This window comes from Pteropus vampyrus, unplaced genomic scaffold, assembly GCF_000151845.1.
Source record: "Pteropus vampyrus isolate Shadow unplaced genomic scaffold, Pvam_2.0 Scaffold23, whole genome shotgun sequence".
Lineage (NCBI taxonomy): Eukaryota > Metazoa > Chordata > Mammalia > Chiroptera > Pteropodidae > Pteropus > Pteropus vampyrus.
This window is the reverse complement of record NW_011888804.1, coordinates 2,031,457-2,050,317: the sequence shown is the minus strand read 5'-3', so window position 1 is coordinate 2,050,317 and position 18,861 is coordinate 2,031,457. Positions and strand designations below refer to the sequence as shown.

At 37.2% G+C, this 18,861-nt stretch overlaps 1 protein-coding gene across 1 annotated transcript in view; it reads left to right on the top strand.

Moving 5' to 3' along the window:
* Window positions 1–18,155, top strand: part of PPTC7 (PTC7 protein phosphatase homolog) — a 34,805-nt gene extending 16,650 nt beyond the window's left edge. Inside the window, exons 2-6 of the mRNA XM_011355785.2 lie at window positions 2,844–3,023; window positions 7,975–8,173; window positions 11,391–11,514; window positions 13,104–13,233; window positions 14,306–18,155. Coding sequence (XP_011354087.1) covers window positions 2,844–3,023; window positions 7,975–8,173; window positions 11,391–11,514; window positions 13,104–13,233; window positions 14,306–14,364 — 692 coding nt within the window. The 3' untranslated portion in view covers window positions 14,365–18,155. The remainder of the gene's footprint in view (window positions 1–2,843; window positions 3,024–7,974; window positions 8,174–11,390; window positions 11,515–13,103; window positions 13,234–14,305) is intronic.
* Window positions 18,156–18,861: the final 706 nt, after the last annotated feature.

The following is an 18,861-nucleotide window of genomic DNA, read 5'->3' as shown; positions in this document are numbered from 1 at the left end:
TAATCTCTCCTTTAACAGTTTTTTTTCTTTACCTCTAAATGAAATATCCCTCTACTTCCTCTTATATCTGGATTAATTCCACTATTTAAAAGGTGTTCTCTATTTTTGTAGATTAAAGCTTTTGCCTGTGCAAGAGAGGAAGTATTCATTTACTTGAAGAAATAACTGCCTGATATGAATTAAACTAGGTTTCAAATGTACATTTGGTAGATTATTCTGGTTTTAGCCTGATTCTAATCCCAAATACAACTCTTCATATTATATAATTTGTTCTTTGTAAGTAACTAAGGCTTTTTTTCACAGCTTTATTGAAAAGTTTTTATATGCTTTTTAAATCTCTTTTTCCCCTAAAGAAATTGAGCCAGTGGAGTTTCGTCTGAGGTCTTTTTCCCATATAAAAGCAAACAGGTGCCTGAAGGTTGCACTCTATTCTGGGAGAAATCTGATTAATGTTGAAGGGCTATGTCAGGTCAGACTCTAACCTGCTGACAGATTATTTAGTGAGTGCCAGGATCAGCTCTCAACATTATCTCAGATTTTAGTGGTTTTCTTGTAAAGGGCATTTGTAGATGAAACCAGTTTGTTTTGATCAGAGACTGGTTAAGAAGAAATTATTTCCTCGAGCAGGCAGTAATTTGAAAAGAATGAATGATTCATCAGATCGAGTTGCAAGGATTGTAATTGCATTCTGTGTTTTAACACAAGTCATTGCATTTTAAATCATGGTAAAATCTTACCTCCAGTAAAATAAGAATTCCTCAAAAGAAGTTCCTATTAAGTAAATTATCTTAAATTCTTTTAAGAATTTCCAGATATCCTCATGACTGCTTGAAAAACACAGGGAAAAAATGATACTTCTTCCTGGTAGGACAGACCTCAGTCATCCTCAGTACTTCTCTTTCTCCCTCCACAACTGCCTCCTGCTCCCATTCAGTTCACCTGTAAGGCTTTTTGTGTCACTGGAGCCCAAATCCCTGCACTCTGACTGCACTGCCACCGTCACGGCTGAGCTGAGACAGACTCCGGACTCATCCTTTCTCCACAGCAGACAAAGATCTTTTTTCTTTTTTATTATTATCATTATTACTTAAACTTTGTATAATGGAACATTTCAAATATATATCAAAGTAGAGAGATAAGTGTACCTCTTTCCACTTCAATTATTCATTCATGGCCAATCGTATTTCATCTACTCCTCTGTCACTTCTCCCCCCCACCCCCATGCCTGTTATTTTGAAACAAATCCCAGATATCCTATCTAATCAGCTAACACGGAATTGCGCTCTAAAGTGAAATTTTGCTTATTGGTTGGTCACAGAATGTGGAGAAAGTTGCTGCCCCAATAGTGATAATTTTTTGTCACCCTCTTTACTGTCTTCCAGTTCTTTTCCTCTTATATTTTCAGAATGTGTTTTATTTCTGAATGCCATCATCAGAAAAATAGTTTCATGTATCTGTTTCACATTAAGCCAGTTTTTCAGGGATGCACTTATAGGCACTCTCCTATTTTTGTACCAAATAATGTTTAAAATGTCTGTGAAAGTTGAATGTACAAAAGATGTAAATGTGTATGTGGGAAGGATGTTTCATGCTCAGAAAGCCTTAAAAATTATAAAATTCCTAATACTTTTATTATAAAATCAATACACGTTCCTTATAAAATAAAATTCAGACAGTACAGAACAGTATGAAGTAAAAAGCCAAACTCTCCAATTTATTCACTGGTTGCTTTTAGTTCCTTATTTCCAAAGCAACTACTATTAATATTTCTTATAGATCCTTCCAGAAAGACATATGTGGTCTTTAAAAACCTTAATAATGTACATATCTGACATTTTTTTTTCCTCTTTGTAGACAGAAATTGATGTTAATGTTGAACAACTAGCTTGGTGTTTTGTAAAGGGGTTGAATAGGAGACGGTATGATGTTGACTTTGATGTCTTATTGACTTTCTTGAACACTGGTTTCCTCTTGATAAAGGAGTCTTAGAACTCAACAACAGCTCTGTGGACCCATGGAAATTTCTATACTAGTGCTGTCCAAGAGAAACATGATGTGAGCCATACATGTTATTTTAAACTTCCTAATATTCACATTAATTAAAAATAAGAAACAGGTAAAATTAATTTTAATGTATTGAGCACATTATATCCAAAATATTTTAATATGTAATAAATATATAAAAATTAATATTTTACCTTTTTTTATACCAATTTTTCAAAATCCAGTGTGTATTTTATACTTAGAGCACATCTCAGTTTGAATCAGCCTTACTTCAAGGGCTCAGTAGCCACATGTGGTAGTGGCTGTTGTATCGGAAAGCATAGCCCTCCTTGTACAGGATAGTGGTTGTCTATGAGGGAAGAGGAAAGGGAATGGGATGTATTCTAAATTTTGTTCTTTATTTTACAGTTACTAATACTTGAAGTTAAAAGTTTGCTGCTTTTAGTATTCTCAATAATTGCTGGCCCTGGCTTAGTTGTCATCTCTAGCATCAGCACTTTTTTTAAAAGGATCATTTTTCATTTTTATAAAATACAATAAAGATTAATAACATAAATATTCTATACAAAGACAATAATCTACTAAAATTTAACTATTGGCTGGTAGGCAATGCCACCCTGTGGTAGCTCACATGTTTATTCATCAATATGAAAGATCAAATTCTAAGAGAATATGGCTTAGGAGTATTAGTATAGAACATATTAAACTTGAGCACTTTTTATTCTAAATTTCAGAGTAAATATGTGTACTAGTATGTAGTAAAATTAACTGTCAAGAAGAGACAGGAATTCCTGAGAAGTTGGTAAAAACATCCTTCAAATGTAAATTTTTTTTTTTAGGAGTTGCAGATGGTGTAGGAGGATGGAGAGACTATGGAGTTGATCCGTCTCAGTTCTCAGGGACTTTAATGCGGACATGTGAACGATTGGTAAAAGAAGGACGGTTTGTCCCGAGTAATCCCATTGGAATCCTCACCACAAGCTACTGTGAGTTGCTGCAAAATAAAGTACCTTTGCTTGGTAAGTAGATATCCTATGTGTTTTCCTCTCTAAAGAAGCCCAGGAGATAGTTGACAACAAAACCAAGAAAATCACTTACCTCCCTAGCTTTTTTTTTCCTGAGGCTCTTCCTATTAGACAGAGTGTGATAGAGAAGCTGTGGGCTAACCAAAATACTACTGCTTGGAGGAACTGTAAATAGGTACAGCCACTGTGGAAACAATTTGGAATTACAGAATGAATTAAACATGAGCAGATAGCATGCCCCAGCAGTTCTGCTTCTAGGCCTATACTTATCTGTGTATCAAGAGTAGTTACAAGAATGTTCATAGTAGCATTGTTTGCAGAAAACTGGGAGCTAGAACCTAAAAGTTGCTATTGTAGAAAAATGCATTTTGAAAAGAAATTATTTAAAGCTTCATGTAATAGCTGCATGTTGAAGGAAAAGAGGATATTGCAGAATACCACTTAAGTCTAGTTCCATATATTTCAAGTTCAGAAAAAGAAAAAAAGTAAAACCCTATTGTTTAGGGATTCTAAAATATGATAAAAGAAGAAAGAAAAGCAAATGGTTGTATAATTCCAGATAGTGATTCTTTTCCATTCCAAGGGAGGAAGAAAGGAATGGGGTCTGGCAAGTAAAATTCAGCTGATTACCTGTGGGGGCTTCAGATTGCAGATAGGCACTCCAGACTACTAGCAGTTAGCTGATGAACTAGTAAAATAGCATGGCACAAAATAGCTCCCTATTAATCTTTTATTAGAAAATGTACAAATACCTAGTGTTTATCTGGTTTCCTGGGAACTTACTCAACAACTTACCCAGCCTTCTAAGCAGACTTTCAGAAAAGATATTAAGTTTTTGCTAATTGCCAGAATCTTTCTGGTTACTAGAAGGCCTCCCTCCCAGTCACCATCCACATTTAAAATCGGTCTCTGTTCAGTGTTACTGGAGAGCTCCACATTGTAGAATTTTGCCTTCAATTTAAACTCTTTGTAAGAAGGGGTTCTTTTCATCAAGCTCCGTCTTATATCTTCTCCGTGCTGTAATTAATCAGCTTGTTTTCTTTTTAACTAAAGAGAAATCTTGTCTCGAGGTTTCAATACACCATTTTGTCTTAATCTGCTATTTTGGACATGCAGTCTGAAGCTTGCCTGGCACAGTGAAACATCCTAGATTGTAACACCACTGTCAACTTGCCATATGACTTTGGGCAAACCACTTAACCTCTGACCCCCTTGCTGCACATGTTAAATGGAGAGACTTTTTTGTGAAAAGGAATGACTTAAAGCTTCATGCAGTTCTGAGAAACTTGTTGAGGGAAAAGAGGACATTGCAGAAAAAGATCCAATAGTCTAACATCTAACAGAACCTGTAGACATGTAGATTCCAGGGCCTGACTCCTGCATGTTCCCATGAATCTTCTGCTAACACTCCCCGTGCTTTTACTGCGACTTGGAATAACCGGTTACAGAACAGCAACTATCTTGATTTTGCACTTTGAAAGCTTTCTTTTTGCTGTTTCTTCCTTATCCCTACCTCCCTTCCTAATTATCCTCATGTAACTCAGAGATCTTAATAAAATAAATTTAAGGACATATTAAAAGTTGTTTTACATTGAAAATTATAATTTTTTCTCCTAAATGATATATTGAAATAATCCTTCTTACCATGTTTGACATGTATATACTTCTCTCTCACCTAATCTACATATCACAAAAGTATAACTAAATAAGCATATTTTGGCAGGCATCTGCTGAGTTTTATTGAACCTCAGATAATTTCAAATAATGATAATTTTACAAAATAAGGTAATCCTTTTTTTTTAATCCAGCAGTTGCTAAAAAGCCTATAACACTTTCAGTATAAAGAGCAAACTAACAGCAGTAACCACTTATTTCTTGAGAATTTTTAGCTGCCTTTAGATGTGGTTTGGCATCATAGGCTAATTGTTGACATGTATTTCCCCAGAAACTCTTAAATGGATTTAGAGCTTATAAAGCCAACACATCTTAAAAATTTGAAGAGCCCTAATGTTATTTATTTCTGTTTGCTACACAAAAAGCTTAGTAGTAGCTTACAAAATTAAGGGGCTAGGTGATAAAAATATTTCCATTTTAGCATGAGGGATTTGCTTGGGTGCCTGTATGAACTAGTCAGTCATCCGAACATCCAATGCTGTTCTCAGTTTACCTCTTTTCTTCTTTGCCTGCTTGCTCCTCTCCAAACACCTAAGAATGATGAGGTCTTCTCCCGGTATTAGACTATAGTAATTTGAAGAGGCAGAGGACTATACATTCTAAGCCCAGATGGTTTTATAAGGCTAGGCTTGCCTTTGTTGGTTCTGCTTTGCATATTAAAGTTTGTGTTCTAAGTCAGCGGGTTACTGCCACAAGAGTAACCCTGGGTTTGTCACTGAGTAATAATGAATTAACAGGAATCCTTACTGCAGCAAAAATTTCAAGGCTGTGTTACTCATGTGTCATCTTTCATTTTTGGATTAATCCCATCAGCTTTCAAATCTTTTGTGTGATGATCCTATTAATGATAAATGATTGGAATTTCTGTGCATTGAGTTAGGAAGGAAAGGTAATTGTTGATCTTAGCTCTAAGATTAACTGTGGAATAGGTTATCTGACAGAACTTCCAGTTAGTTACAGTACCTGTGTTTTTCTTTGATGTTTAATGGATAGGGACTAGATAGATAGCTTAACATTAGTGTCAGGTTAGTACCCATGAACACACTGTAAATAACAAGGAAATGGCATTTCTTAACATTACAGTAAGATAAATGCTTAAGAGTTTTTAAGTATTAAGTTATATATTTTTAAACACTTAGAGAAAATAACAAAAATTAAATTACCCATAATCCCACTAAGAAAACTACTACTGTTTTAGTGGTTATACTCCCTGATATTTTTCTATGTATGTTTGTGCATAGAATAATGGTAACATGAATTGAATTTGTTGTGTGCTTACAAACAGCCCCATGAGGAAGGCTGGAAGGTACTTTTATTCACCATTTTGTTAGGAAGAAACAGGTCTAGAGAGAATAAGTGACTTGCCGACAGTCACAGAGCTAGAAAATGATGGAGCACTGGGATTTAGCACAGCTAGTTCCACAGCCTATTTATTTTGTTTCATTTTGCTTTTTAACTGTCATTGTAACAGTTGAGCCTTTGCCTACTATCGCTTTTTTAAAAAATTTTAATAAATTTCACTTTTTGACATACAGTTAAGTTTGGTATTACTTTTTTTTTTAAAGAAATTTTAATACTAACTTATAATCTACTTATTTCACTTATCTTTCCTTTTCAAATCTATTTCTCTAACACAATTTTAGTGACTATCAAAAAGCTAACTCTTCTATATTTGTTCTGGTGATGACCAGAGGGGAGGGGGATTGGGAGGTTGGGAGAAAGGAGTGAAGAGTAAAGAAGTACAAATTAGTAGTTGATAGATGGTCACGGGGTTGGGGAGCATGGCATAGGGAATACAGTCAGCAGTAGTGCAATGGCTAGGCGGAGAGCCTAAGGAGAGAAAGAGCGATTAGGGGAATCGTTTTATAACTGTATAAATGTCTAACCACTGTACGATGTAATTGAAACTAATAATAAAATAAAAAAATTTTAAAAAGGTAACCCTTATGTGTTATAAGTGTTTGCCATGATTTAATTAATGTTATCCTCACAAACAACTTTGTAAGGTAGTTAATATTATTCCTATTTTTATAGATGTGGAAACTGAGGCACAGAGAGGTTAAGTAATTTGCCCAGGTCACACAGTAGGTGACAGGGCCAGTGTTCAGACGCAGGCAGGCTGACAACAGAGTATTATGTGAACGTGTATAGCCTGCCATTGTATGGATGTACTGTAATTTATTTAACCAATTCCTTAATTTTAGATGTTGAGTTTGTTTCCAGTTCTTCCTGATCTTAAACAATGTTTTTTGTACTTAAGTTTTATTTGCATCTCTAATTATTTTCTTAGAATAAATTCTCACCAGTGGAATTGCTAGGATATGCACATTTTCCAGGGCTGTATTGCCCTTTAGAAAGGTTGTTTAGTTTTACTCTCTCATCACCATGGAATGAGAGTGACCATGTTTGCTACACTCTTGACAACACCATGCATTATCTTCTTTTGATTTTTGTTAAGCTAATAGGCAAAGTGGTTAGTAGTGCAGTGATCATTCATATTTCTTGGCGAACTGCTTATTTTTCTATTTTGCCATTTTTCTGTAGATACAGGTTAAAATTTTAGTAGTCGAAAGTGATCTTACTAGTGTACTAACAGCCTTTCACTTCAGAGAAGGGCATTCAGACTGTGTGCTGCAAAGGTTACATGGAAGCTTTTTGCTCTCTGCTTGGAACTTCTTGCTCTCTTCTTGGAATGTGGTCTCTTCCATCTGAACACACAAAGCTACCTGGGAAAACTGGTCTTGTTACTATATAGTGAGTCAGTCTCCGATATCATGACCTCAACATGTGAAAATCTGGTTAAAATTTGTTGTATGTGCCTTGTCTTAAATGTTAGTGAATTTTGTGGAGAAGGCTTCTTGCTAGTGACTAATGAGAAATGTCAGGAAAACGTAACATTCTCATTCTGACATTTAAGTATTAAAACTTTATATCTCAACAAGATGCTTTTGAGCATTTAGCATAGATTAATAGCACTATTGAAACAATAATGTGGTTAAATACCAGCCATTTTTATTGTTTATCTCTGCAAGTGGAAGAATTCTGATCATCAGCGGCCTCCTTACTATATATAACCTAAATCCCTTTTTCTTTCCCCACCGTTTGTACCCTGATCATGTTACTATTGACATTTCTTGGAGACATGGAACATAGCTAAGAAAGGTCCTTTTTAAGCAAAGGAGGTTCAAATTGTGGCATGTTGCTCTTTGGGATAATATGATTAAAATGTGTATAGTAAAAGAAAATAAATGGAGGTCATTTTTGTTTCTAGGTAGCAGTACTGCCTGCATCGTGGTGCTGGACAGAACTAGCCACCGCTTGCACACAGCAAACCTGGGCGATTCAGGCTTTCTGGTTGTCAGGGGTGGTGAAGTTGTGCACCGATCAGATGAGCAGCAGCATTACTTCAACACTCCATTCCAGCTCTCAATTGCACCACCCGAAGCGGAGGGAGTCGTCTTGAGTGACAGGTAATCTCTCCTCTCTGCCATTAAGAGTGAGCAGGACATGGCTCACCCATAGGTTCCCTACCAGCCCCATTAACTGCAGTGAGAATAAGGCACATTGAGAATGTTCTCACCAGGGGAGCCTTTTAGTTTCACTTCGAAAGATATTTTGCTTGAACTTGATACTACAGCCAAGTTGAATTCTGATAAATGCCCAATAATTTGACAAGACTGTGAAAATACTATTTCAGGCTTACAGAATATTCGTTTTTCATACCAAGAGCGCATGGTACATATGGTTGTACTTATTAAATTTTGCAAGAGAAATTAGTCATTTTTTTATGTATGTCATTGCCTGTACAAGATTTTGCATACATTGCTAGGGAAGCGTGCAAACAGACATCTGCTTTTATATCAGAATGAACTTCCTAATTTTCAGGGCTTCCTATTACATTCATCAGGTAGAACTTGCAGTCCTTATAGAACATGTCAGAGCCAAATTAACTTGCAGGAAATGGAATCGTCAAAAGTGGTCTTGGATATGTTCTATGATAATGCTATTGAAGTGTTTGTCTCTTTTTCTTCTGACATCTTCTCTCAGTTCATTTTTAAATTGTCAAGAGAACTTTCTAAGACCATTGATACTTTTTTGAATCAACTTTTACAGTTTATCTTTTCTAAGGTTAGGGTACAGAGTAAGACAGTCTAAGATTTCACTGCCTATAACAACCTTATAGGACCTGACATAAACATTTTTGGTGATTTATAAATGTTGTTAAATGGATAATGAAGCTTTTGTAAAAATAGAAGCATTCTAGCATTCTAGTAAGTGCCTGTTGTCTCTGCTTAATTGCTCTTATGAAGCCAGATCTTAAATCCTAAGATTAAATGATTATTACTGCCATCTTTTAAACTGGAATGAGCATATTATATAATTAGGTATTCAGTATTGCCCATTTAAGTCTATTGTTGACTCCTAGAGAGAGAGAAGCATTTTTAACTTTCAGATTAAGGCAGATTACCATAATTGGAAGAATATTTGATTATAGGCCCTTCTTCAGTTGGCTGTAATGCGCATTAATATTAGCCATATCAGAGTGTTGAGAGTTGAGGAACCCCAAGGCCTTGGTAGATACTAAGCCTAGCTAACGGTTTTTGAAGATCAGTGTTTTAATTTTTTTTTGATTCCTCTTATTTTGGCTTCTGAGTGCTGGAGCAGCCCTGCCGTGTCTCACATGCTATCTTCGGTACAGTCTGGTTAGGGCAGCGCTTGGCCTGGCCTGCCAGCAAGGTGGAGGTTGCTTCCCCTGGAGCCCAGAGACAGTTTGCTAGCATGTGATTTCAGCTCGAGTTTCAGTGCAGTCAAAAGTTTCCAGCAGCACAGTATGTTCAATCTAAATGGGCACAGTCGCAGCTGGCAGAACACCAAGCTCACGGGTGGGAGTGTTGGAGAGGAGGACAAACTGTCCAGTGGTAGTCAGTCTCTCAGGCGGAATAGCAAAGAACACTCACTCTGGGGAGTGAACCACGGCATGAAACAGCTTCAGTGCCGGCCTGCTCGTCAATCTCAACTTCTAGAATCTGACCAGCTTCCAAAGACCAAGCAAACGTGAAGTGTCTCGTATTGTTTCTTTTATTCTTCCACAGAAGAAATCAACCTGATTTCCACCAGTTTTACACTGTCTTTTTCCCCTGCTGTATGTTATCTCCTTTAATTATTAGTCCATCTTATCTATAAAATATTATTTTAACCTGATAGATTTTTCTTTAGTAGCTGTTTTTACAAAATATTTATTGTAAAAATGTATAAGTGAAAGTTAGTTTGTTCCTTGCCAAAGCTCATCACAGAACTTTTAGACGTCCCACTTCTTTCCTCGGTCAAGAGAAGGGGAACCAGCAATTTTCTCAATGCATTTTGTGTAAGTCCCTAGCAGGCATGGGAGGGCTGTGTGTTTATATGTTTTCTCTTCACAAATTTTATAACATGTCACTTACACAGATTTTAGGGTTTTTCTGTCAAGCTCAGGGTGCTTTGGTTCTGGCCTCTCCCTTCCTGGTCAGTGTGTAAATTTTTTCCTGGTTCTTTTTCCCTAATTACAGGTTAAGACAGATCTCACCTTTCCTCCCTTTTGAGGCCTAGAAGCAGTGACTCGCCTCTGGAAGTGGCTTAGAACCATCCTCTGAGGTGGAGGGGAGCATTAACTCTTTCAATATATGATGTTTTCTCTTCTCCCCACCTAGGATTTTCCCCCATTCTTAGGTGTGCTTTCCTCGGGTGTCAGAGGAAGAAAATCTTCTGTCTTTTTAAAAGTTTTATACGAAAAGATGGAGTGAGAAACCTACCTCCTATCCCTGTCCCCAGCCACACATGCTCTCCTCAGAGGCAGCCACTGTTACCTGTTTCTTTGGATCTTTTCAGATTTATTCTCTGCATATAGAAGCATTTATATTTGTGGATCTTCCATGTGCGCATACAAACATACAAATCTGTACCTTCCTGTCTTCATTAACAATATATTACAGAGTTCTTCCCCCCCATTTTGTTTCTTCATTCATTTATTCATTCAACAGATATTTATTGAAGACTTCCTATGTGCCAGGCACACTAATAAATAAATACCTATGCATGATGAGCACTTGGTAAAGCCTGGGAGACACACAGTCCTTACTATGCCAGAGTATTGCTTATTAACACTAACATAATATCATCAGTAATATACTAGTAATTACTAGTACTAAGAAATGCCATTGCAAGTATTTCCCATGAATGAATTCTTACAGGATTTGCATGCTCTCCGCTATAGTGCTTAGTTATTCCACTATAATACAGCCTCTGGAGAGCCAGATTCAAGCCTGCAAGGAAATTGATGGGTGGAAAATGAGTAAGAGAGGATGGAATGTGGCTCTAAAGAATTAGGAAATATTCGTTTCCACTAGGATTTTAGAGGCATGTTAGTATCTGACTCAGAGAAGAACCCTCCCTCTAATTAGTCACCACATGTGACTAATTATCAAACTATTTTACTTGAAAGTTTCAGTTAAGCTTTTGAAATATATCAGAGTTTTTAATTTTTTTCCAGGTTAGGAATTTCAAAATGACTAGTTTTTATTATCAACTCTGTTATTTTAAATTAGATTTTCTTAAGGCCTCATTACATTGTAACGTAGAGCCTGTTGGAAATTTTGAATGGTATTTCTAAAGATCTCTCTTAACTTTGCCCCTATCATGTCGTTGTCACAGCCCAGATGCTGCAGATAGCACATCTTTTGATGTCCAGTTAGGAGACATTATCCTGACGGCAACAGATGGACTCTTTGACAACATGCCTGATTATATGATCCTTCAGGAACTAAAAAAGTTAAAGGTAATTAACTCAGAGGTTGGCCCTTGGAAACAGTGGCCCTCTCTGGGCAGCTGCGTTTTCTTGTTTCAATTGCATTATCTCTTTGTGGTTTTAGAAGGTACTATTTTGTGAATATAGTAAAATAATAATAGTTCTAATCTTTTAAGCAATTGTAAATGGAAATGTTCACAATTGGAGAACTTGAGGGGAAAAGAGACTTATCATCCAAGCCTTTAGTGGAATGGTAAAGGTAGGAAAAGTCCAGATGAGGAAATTTCTTGTTTGTATTTTTTATTATATTTTAATGGTATTTAATAGTATTGGCTCCTAGTTGTCCTTTTCTTCTTTTATTCACATAACAAACCCGGCAGGGTTTGAGGCTGGAAAGATAGGAAGTCGTCCCACCAGAGCCAGCCATGGCAGCAGGCTGGGCAGCAGGCAGCTAGGGGCCTTGGTGTGATCTGAGCTGTCACCAGTAAGAACACAGTTCAGACTTGACCCATACAGAAAATGGAGGAAGTGAAAATCAGTCTTTCCTTATTCTCCTGGCTTTGTAAAAATATTAACTCTGGGAAAAGTTAGTCTCGTGTCATGTTTTTACTACTAACCAGTGTAACTTTGAGTAAGTTTCTAAACTTTTTAAAAAATATTTTCCTCACCTATAAAAATGGGGGTACAAAAGATCCTGTTTTATAGGGTTGTGGTGAGGGTTAACTAAGACCCTGTATATGAAATCCTTAGCACCAGGCCTCTGTGGGTTTCAGTCAAGGCCAGGTACTTACATGTATTAGCATGGTGACAGAGTGGTAGCCGGAAATAACACATTCACTGGCCTCAGGAGCTTATATTCTAATTGAGGAAGGCAGATAATACAAAGAAAGAATATGATATAATGTTGGTAAATAAGAAGAAAAATAAAGCAGGGTAAAGGGATAGAGAATAGGGAGAGCTGCTATTTTAGAAAGATTGGTCAGGGAAGGCCTCTCGAGGTAACATTGAAGCACAGGCCTGTTACTATTTATGTTGAAACTATTCCAAATCATAGAATGTTAGAGCTAAAATAGACCTATTTCCCATCCCCATTTTACAGATGAAGTTGAAGCAGCAAAGGTAAGGGTTTGCCTCAAAATTACACAGCTAGGCAGGACTCTTTCATCATGATATAAAATTATAAAGGTATTTTCAGTAGGGTAACTGGCAGCTTTTACTTAGAGAGTAAACTCTGGTTGTCCCAGGGGTGCATTTGTAAGCAAGGAAACTGTTGAGGTCCTAAAGTACCATCAAAATTCACCTTTTCAATTTCATCTTATTTTAGAAAAAATACCTTAAGAGTTTCAGATGGGGCGGGGGGGGAAGCAAAAGTGAAAATCCAAACTTCAGAGCTGACAGCAAAAGACTTTCTGATTGACAACTCATGCAGGCTGCCTGTTGGTCTCATTGGTTTTAGTCATGGTGTAATGTTTGATGTCTCTAACTGGAATAAAACTTAAGTGGTGGGAACTATGGTTAGACAAATGTTACTGTCTTAAAAAGCAATATTTGTAAGAAGTTTCCTTGAATACAGAAACCATGTAAGGCATGATGGTAAAAATAACTCTCCTTCATCTTAGAATTCAAATTATGAGAGTATACAACAGACAGCAAGAAGCATTGCTGAACAAGCTCATGAGCTGGCCTATGACCCAAATTATATGTCACCTTTCGCACAGTTTGCATGTGACAACGGATTGAATGTGAGAGGTAAGCACTCTTTAGGAAGGTCATAGGGACTACTTGGGGACATAGTAATTTGGGAACATTCTGGGCTATGGAATGAGGTAAACTAGAACACTGGGTGAGACTGTTGAGGTGTCCTCTCCAAGCTGTGACCCTGTGGCTTTGAGCAAGGTCAGCTGGCCTTAACACAGGAAGGGCAAGTGTCTGTCATCATGCCTTCCCCACAGAGGATGCCCTTCAGAACTGGACTTCATTGGCCACAGAGGCAGGCGGAACCTGAAGCCCTTTGCTGTCGTCACTGCACTGCTTGGACCTGAGCCCAAAAGGCCACCGAGCTCTGCCTGAACATTCCCAGCAGTTTAACGTTCTGCCCCTTCGTGGGCCTGACATTTCGCTGCTTCCTTCCTCTGGCTTTGTGGGACCGTTGACAGTATTTGCCTGCCAAATTGCCACAGCAGGTTTTGAAGAAGGAAGCTATGTCCTTGCTTGAAGAGTCCTTCTCCTGAGTGATATATAACTTCAGAAGCAGGCCAGTACCTCAGTCTTAGTGCTGGGGGACAAGTTGGTGTTTAGCATATCAGGACTAGTAGAGCCGATCAGTTTCTTGCTGATATAATATTAGGACGTGTAAAGCATTTCCCTCTAGGAAATATTAAAATAGGAAAAAGCACATGCCATAGCTGTTTGGCAGATTGGAGTACAAGACTATTCCTAGCTTCAAAATAGTGGATATGTTTTTCCAAATTAGGATTATGGGTAGACGCATATAACTTTCTCATCAGGCAGTATTTATCTTAACCAGATTTTGTCGTTACTGTAATTGCTATAAACAGAGGGTGTGGTGGCCATTTTAACAGTGTTCTTGTCGTAAAGAAGCAGGGAAGATTTTTTTTTAAGCTTCAATTAAATTACACATAATTTCTTATGTTTTTTATTTCTCTTTTATCAAAAAAAAAAATTTTTTTTCTCTACTGGAGTATATTGACAAACCAGACCTGCCTGAATTTCAAGCATTTGTCTTCTAGTATTATTTAGTCTTACAGTCTTGACTGACTTTTCCTTTTAAGATACATAAAAATTTTCATTTTCATTTTAGGTGGAAAGCCAGATGACATCACCGTCCTTCTTTCAATAGTGGCTGAGTATACAGACTGACTCGCCTAGGTGTCAACTCCTGCCTTTCTTCCATCATCCCAAATTCTTCCCTGCCGGGTGTGCTGATCCTGCTGGCAGGACCACGTTTCTTTGCCACTGATCTCAATGGCTGGTGATGTAAGCCTTTTGCCTGTCTTTTTGAGACCCCGTTGAGATCTTTGTTGAGAACCACTACTGTCGTTCACTAGCTCATATCTGCCAGCAACTCTGAAGAGAATCAAGATTTGAAGATTGGCCTTCACTTCTCATTGTTCTTTTCATGATGGGATGGAGTTTTTCAAAGCCAAAATGGCTATTTTCAAAACTGGTTTAAATATTGAAGAAAATGAGTAATGTTAGTAAACTGAATTCACAATTGCAGTGTGTAAAAGGGATTTTAAAAGTCTCACACAAATTGTATGTTATGGTACATCTACTAGAAACACATTATTCATCAAAAGAAATGTTACACATGTACTATACAGTCTTTGTTATGATTGGATGTGGCTTTATGTTTTCATTATAAACTCCTATTTTTCATAATTCTGCTCTAAAAGATTGCTCTGGATTATGAAATCTTGATCCCAAGAGGTTTTTTTTTTGGTTTTTTTTTTTTTTGGAAAAAAAATTCAGTTTAGTTCTATGGATGCAAATGTTTCATGGTTTTTAAAAGATGTTCAGTTGTGATCCTTTGATCAAAGTTTTGGCAGTTTATTGATTAGTCCAAATCACAGACTGGTGGCCTGGTCTGCAGGAGGGGTGCTGGAGACTCTTCACCCAAATTTTTTAATGGAAATATTACTCAAGTTTATAAAACTCCTCAAAGCCTAAAAATGTAATGTTATGGCTGAAATTTCTCCCAGCTGTCTGATATGACGCCCCTGTGTGGGAACTCTAGGCCCATGGGCCCGATGGGTTGAAAATGGACAGCTGTTACTTTGAATTTTGTTGGCTTTCAGTGGTCACGCTACTCCTAGTCTCTCTGACATTTTATTAGTAGCCTTGCTTTCTGTGCAGCATGCACCAAATTCAGGGAGTCCATGTGGAAAGAGCTCCGTGGGCAGTGGCCAGCAGCACAAGAGTCCATGAAGAAAACTCCTAGTGATGATCTGACATTTGCATTTGCCCTACACAGAAATTTAGGGGTTTCTGAATCAAGCTTAATGTTTACAGTTTCCAAATAGCCATCTTGCAGTGTATATTTTCTTTATAAAACTACCCCACATTCAGTTTTCCCATCATTTTCAAGCTCAAACTTCTTTTTAAGGTTTGTGTAGAAGTCGACTACTGTAAAGATATATATTTTGGGGTCAGTTTTTTTCCTTCATTAACTTGGTGGTAGAAAAATATATATACTTAGCAATCCTTAAATTAAAGCCATGTTTTATATATAAGTCAGGTAACATTGATGTATAGATGAGAATGCAATTAAACCTGATGAGAATCTATTTGAGGAGAATATAGAAAGTCTCTCTCTCTAAAGGAGATAATTACTCCCTGGTTTATTGCATTAAAACTTATGTTTGAGGTTACCTCAACTTGTTTTAAAAGATTTTGTTTTGTGAATTTGTACTGTATATTTGAGTAACTGTTAAGCTTTTGTTTTATTTAAAATTGTTTAACATGTACCATGTACATGTCATTACTATATTTCAATGCATCATGCTTGTAACAGGCATTTCATTTATAATAAGAATGAGTTATTCATTTGTAAGCCGTTCAGTAATTTATCTACTATTCCTAAATTGGCATAAAGTTAGATATCTATTTTGAATCACCTTTAATTACGTCAGAATGCCTTAACTACCCTAACTCGACAAAACAATTCTTTGGTAGAGGAGATGGGGAATGGGGCGGGGTGGGGGGTGGAGGGAGACTGGTTAAATAACGAGAACCCATTGTGCTATGATAAAACACGGACGCATGAGTGGCAAGTGGTGGGGTATTTATTTTGCACAAACTATTTGCAGACTCTTTGTATTTAAAAAGTAAAGAAAGTTGCATCCAGAAGGGTTTTGTTGGAGGGAGTACATTTATACTTGGGCTGATGATGTTAGTTCTTTTATTGGGTTTTTAATTATTTCTGGTCAGAGGTGTGGAGCCTTATGATCTGGATATATTTCGCATTAATTTTCCAATGCCTCGATTTGATTCCTGGTAGAGCAATGACGGTTAAGTCACTGGCTTTGCTCCGCTCTCATTTAACCCATCAAACACAATCTTTGTAAAGCTAGATTAGTGGTTTTACACAACTCATTTAATCAATTTATCTTTTTTTGAGGAATGATTGTTAGAAATCGACAGTGTGTTTGTTCCAGTGACGCTGAAATTAGACAAGAGTTGGGTTTCACAGTGGAACTGACTTTGGACCTGGCCTGTAGATTAGTGACACAAAATATTTTGTTTTCTTTTTTTTTCCCTGTCCTTTTTGTGTTACGCACTTAATATTATGACCGCCAGTGGTCAGTTGGAGTGCTGCTTATCAAGTAACTCTCCTTCCACTCTCAGTGGTCAGAGGCCGTATTGGACCCATACTGGAATTTTCCAGGTCACAGGACTCAAGTCTCTGTGGGGTATGACTGAGACATACCATTTGGTGGGTCTGATTCTGAACCTGATGTGTGTGTATGTTAATTGTATTTTAAATCAAGCAGTATAAAAAAAAAACCACACACATTTGCCTCATGTAATGGACTTTTATAACAAAAGAGAATTTGGATTTCTAATTTACAAATGGCAAATTATCCCTCCCTGGATGCACCAAAGACCAGTAAAGTTTATAGCTTTTCCATCTATATTTATAAAGCAATACTGTATTATAAAAATCAATATTTTTATCACATGCTTGAAATTTTTATTTTGTTCTGTTTTAAAATGTGCACTCTAAACATATCAGAACCTTATTTCTTCCTGTGAACTTAAGCTGCCTGCGCACAAAAAAATTTTACTGAACCGATATGCAGTAGAGTCCATAGGCTCCTAAAAACAAAGAAGAAATGAGGGAGGAAAACAAGTTAATTGTCCTGAATTACTGTACTGGCTTGACATGGTTGATGGGTACTAAATCACAAAAGAATCCATTCCAGGTGTGCATGTCTGGGGGTTGGGCTGTGTCTAGATTAGAAACTAGATTTCAAGCTTTGCGTGATAGGAGAGTGTCCTCTCTTATCTGCTGCATGTGTTCTGGACAGAACAATAGCCTTCAGTACCACCTTAGTACCACCAACCTACCACATCGAGTAACAAAGGCAGGAATTGTGGGAAGTTACTGAGTCAGTTTTGAGAATTTTGGAGACTGTCAACAAGATTGGCTAGAACTGTAAATGTCTGTACTTTTGAGTAAGTTCTTGGTTCCTTATCACCTTATACCAGCTATCTTTGGTAGAAGCTACAGCATCCAGTTTCCCTGGAAACGATCACAATTTTTTGCATCTAACAAATTTTACAATGTCAAAAAAAACCAAAATCTGCTTATAAAACTGAAAATGTGAAGCAGAAAACATTTGGATTTTATTCATTAAAATATTAAATTCTTTGTAAAATTGAGCTGCTCAACTAAAAATTGACAGTATCCGTGTGAAAATTTTAACTGTTAGCTGGTAGTTTGTGGCAAAGATGGCTAAATAATGAAGCATATTTGAATTTGTGTATACTAATGAGCTGCTTTTTTCTGTTGAGACTATCATTATTTGTCTTACTCAAGAGGCAATGACCTGAATTGGATGTCTGAAATATAACTTATGCAGGAATAGTTCTGTAAATACATTTAAATAAACTGTAAAGATATTTAATAAATATAGTATTTATACTAATCTGTGTATTCCTTTTAATTCGAATAGTAACTAAATAAGACACCAGCCCTTGACATAGTTTGTTGGTGTCTGTCCTTATTTCTAAGCCTCTTAGTCTAGCACTGACTCCCTACTTTGAAGCTATTATTTTCTGTCTTTGACTCGTTTATCCACCTAGGCCCTTTTTTCACCAGCTAGTTTACTACATCAGTTTAGCTTCCTCGAAAAATCATCAAAATGGACTGACAATTGAATGTAAAATACAGATGGTTTCCTAGCTGAGAAGGCTTTTACATCTTTTAAATCAGAGGTCCCCAACCCTCCCCACCCCCCGACCACCCGGCCGCAGACAGGTAATGGCCTGTGCCCTGTTAGGTAAGCGCAGGAAAGTGAGCGAAACTTCATCTGTATTCGCAGCCGCTCTCCAGTGCTAGTAGCATCACTGCCTCGGCTCCACCTCAGATCATCAGGCATTAGCTTTTTATGGGAGCACTGGTCCCTGGTGCCAAAAAGGATGGGGGCTGCTGTTCTAAGTGGTATGGAGTGAAGAACCAAAAAATCTGATATTCAAATTTAGCATTCTGTATCCAAATTCTAAAATCCAAATTAAGTACAATTGGACAGTGTCACTATCCTTTACAGACTGGCGCTGCATCCAGATGCTTACTGGTGGTGATGCCTTCGTGACCTTAACCACCCCATTTGAATGAACCAAAAACGATCCTCC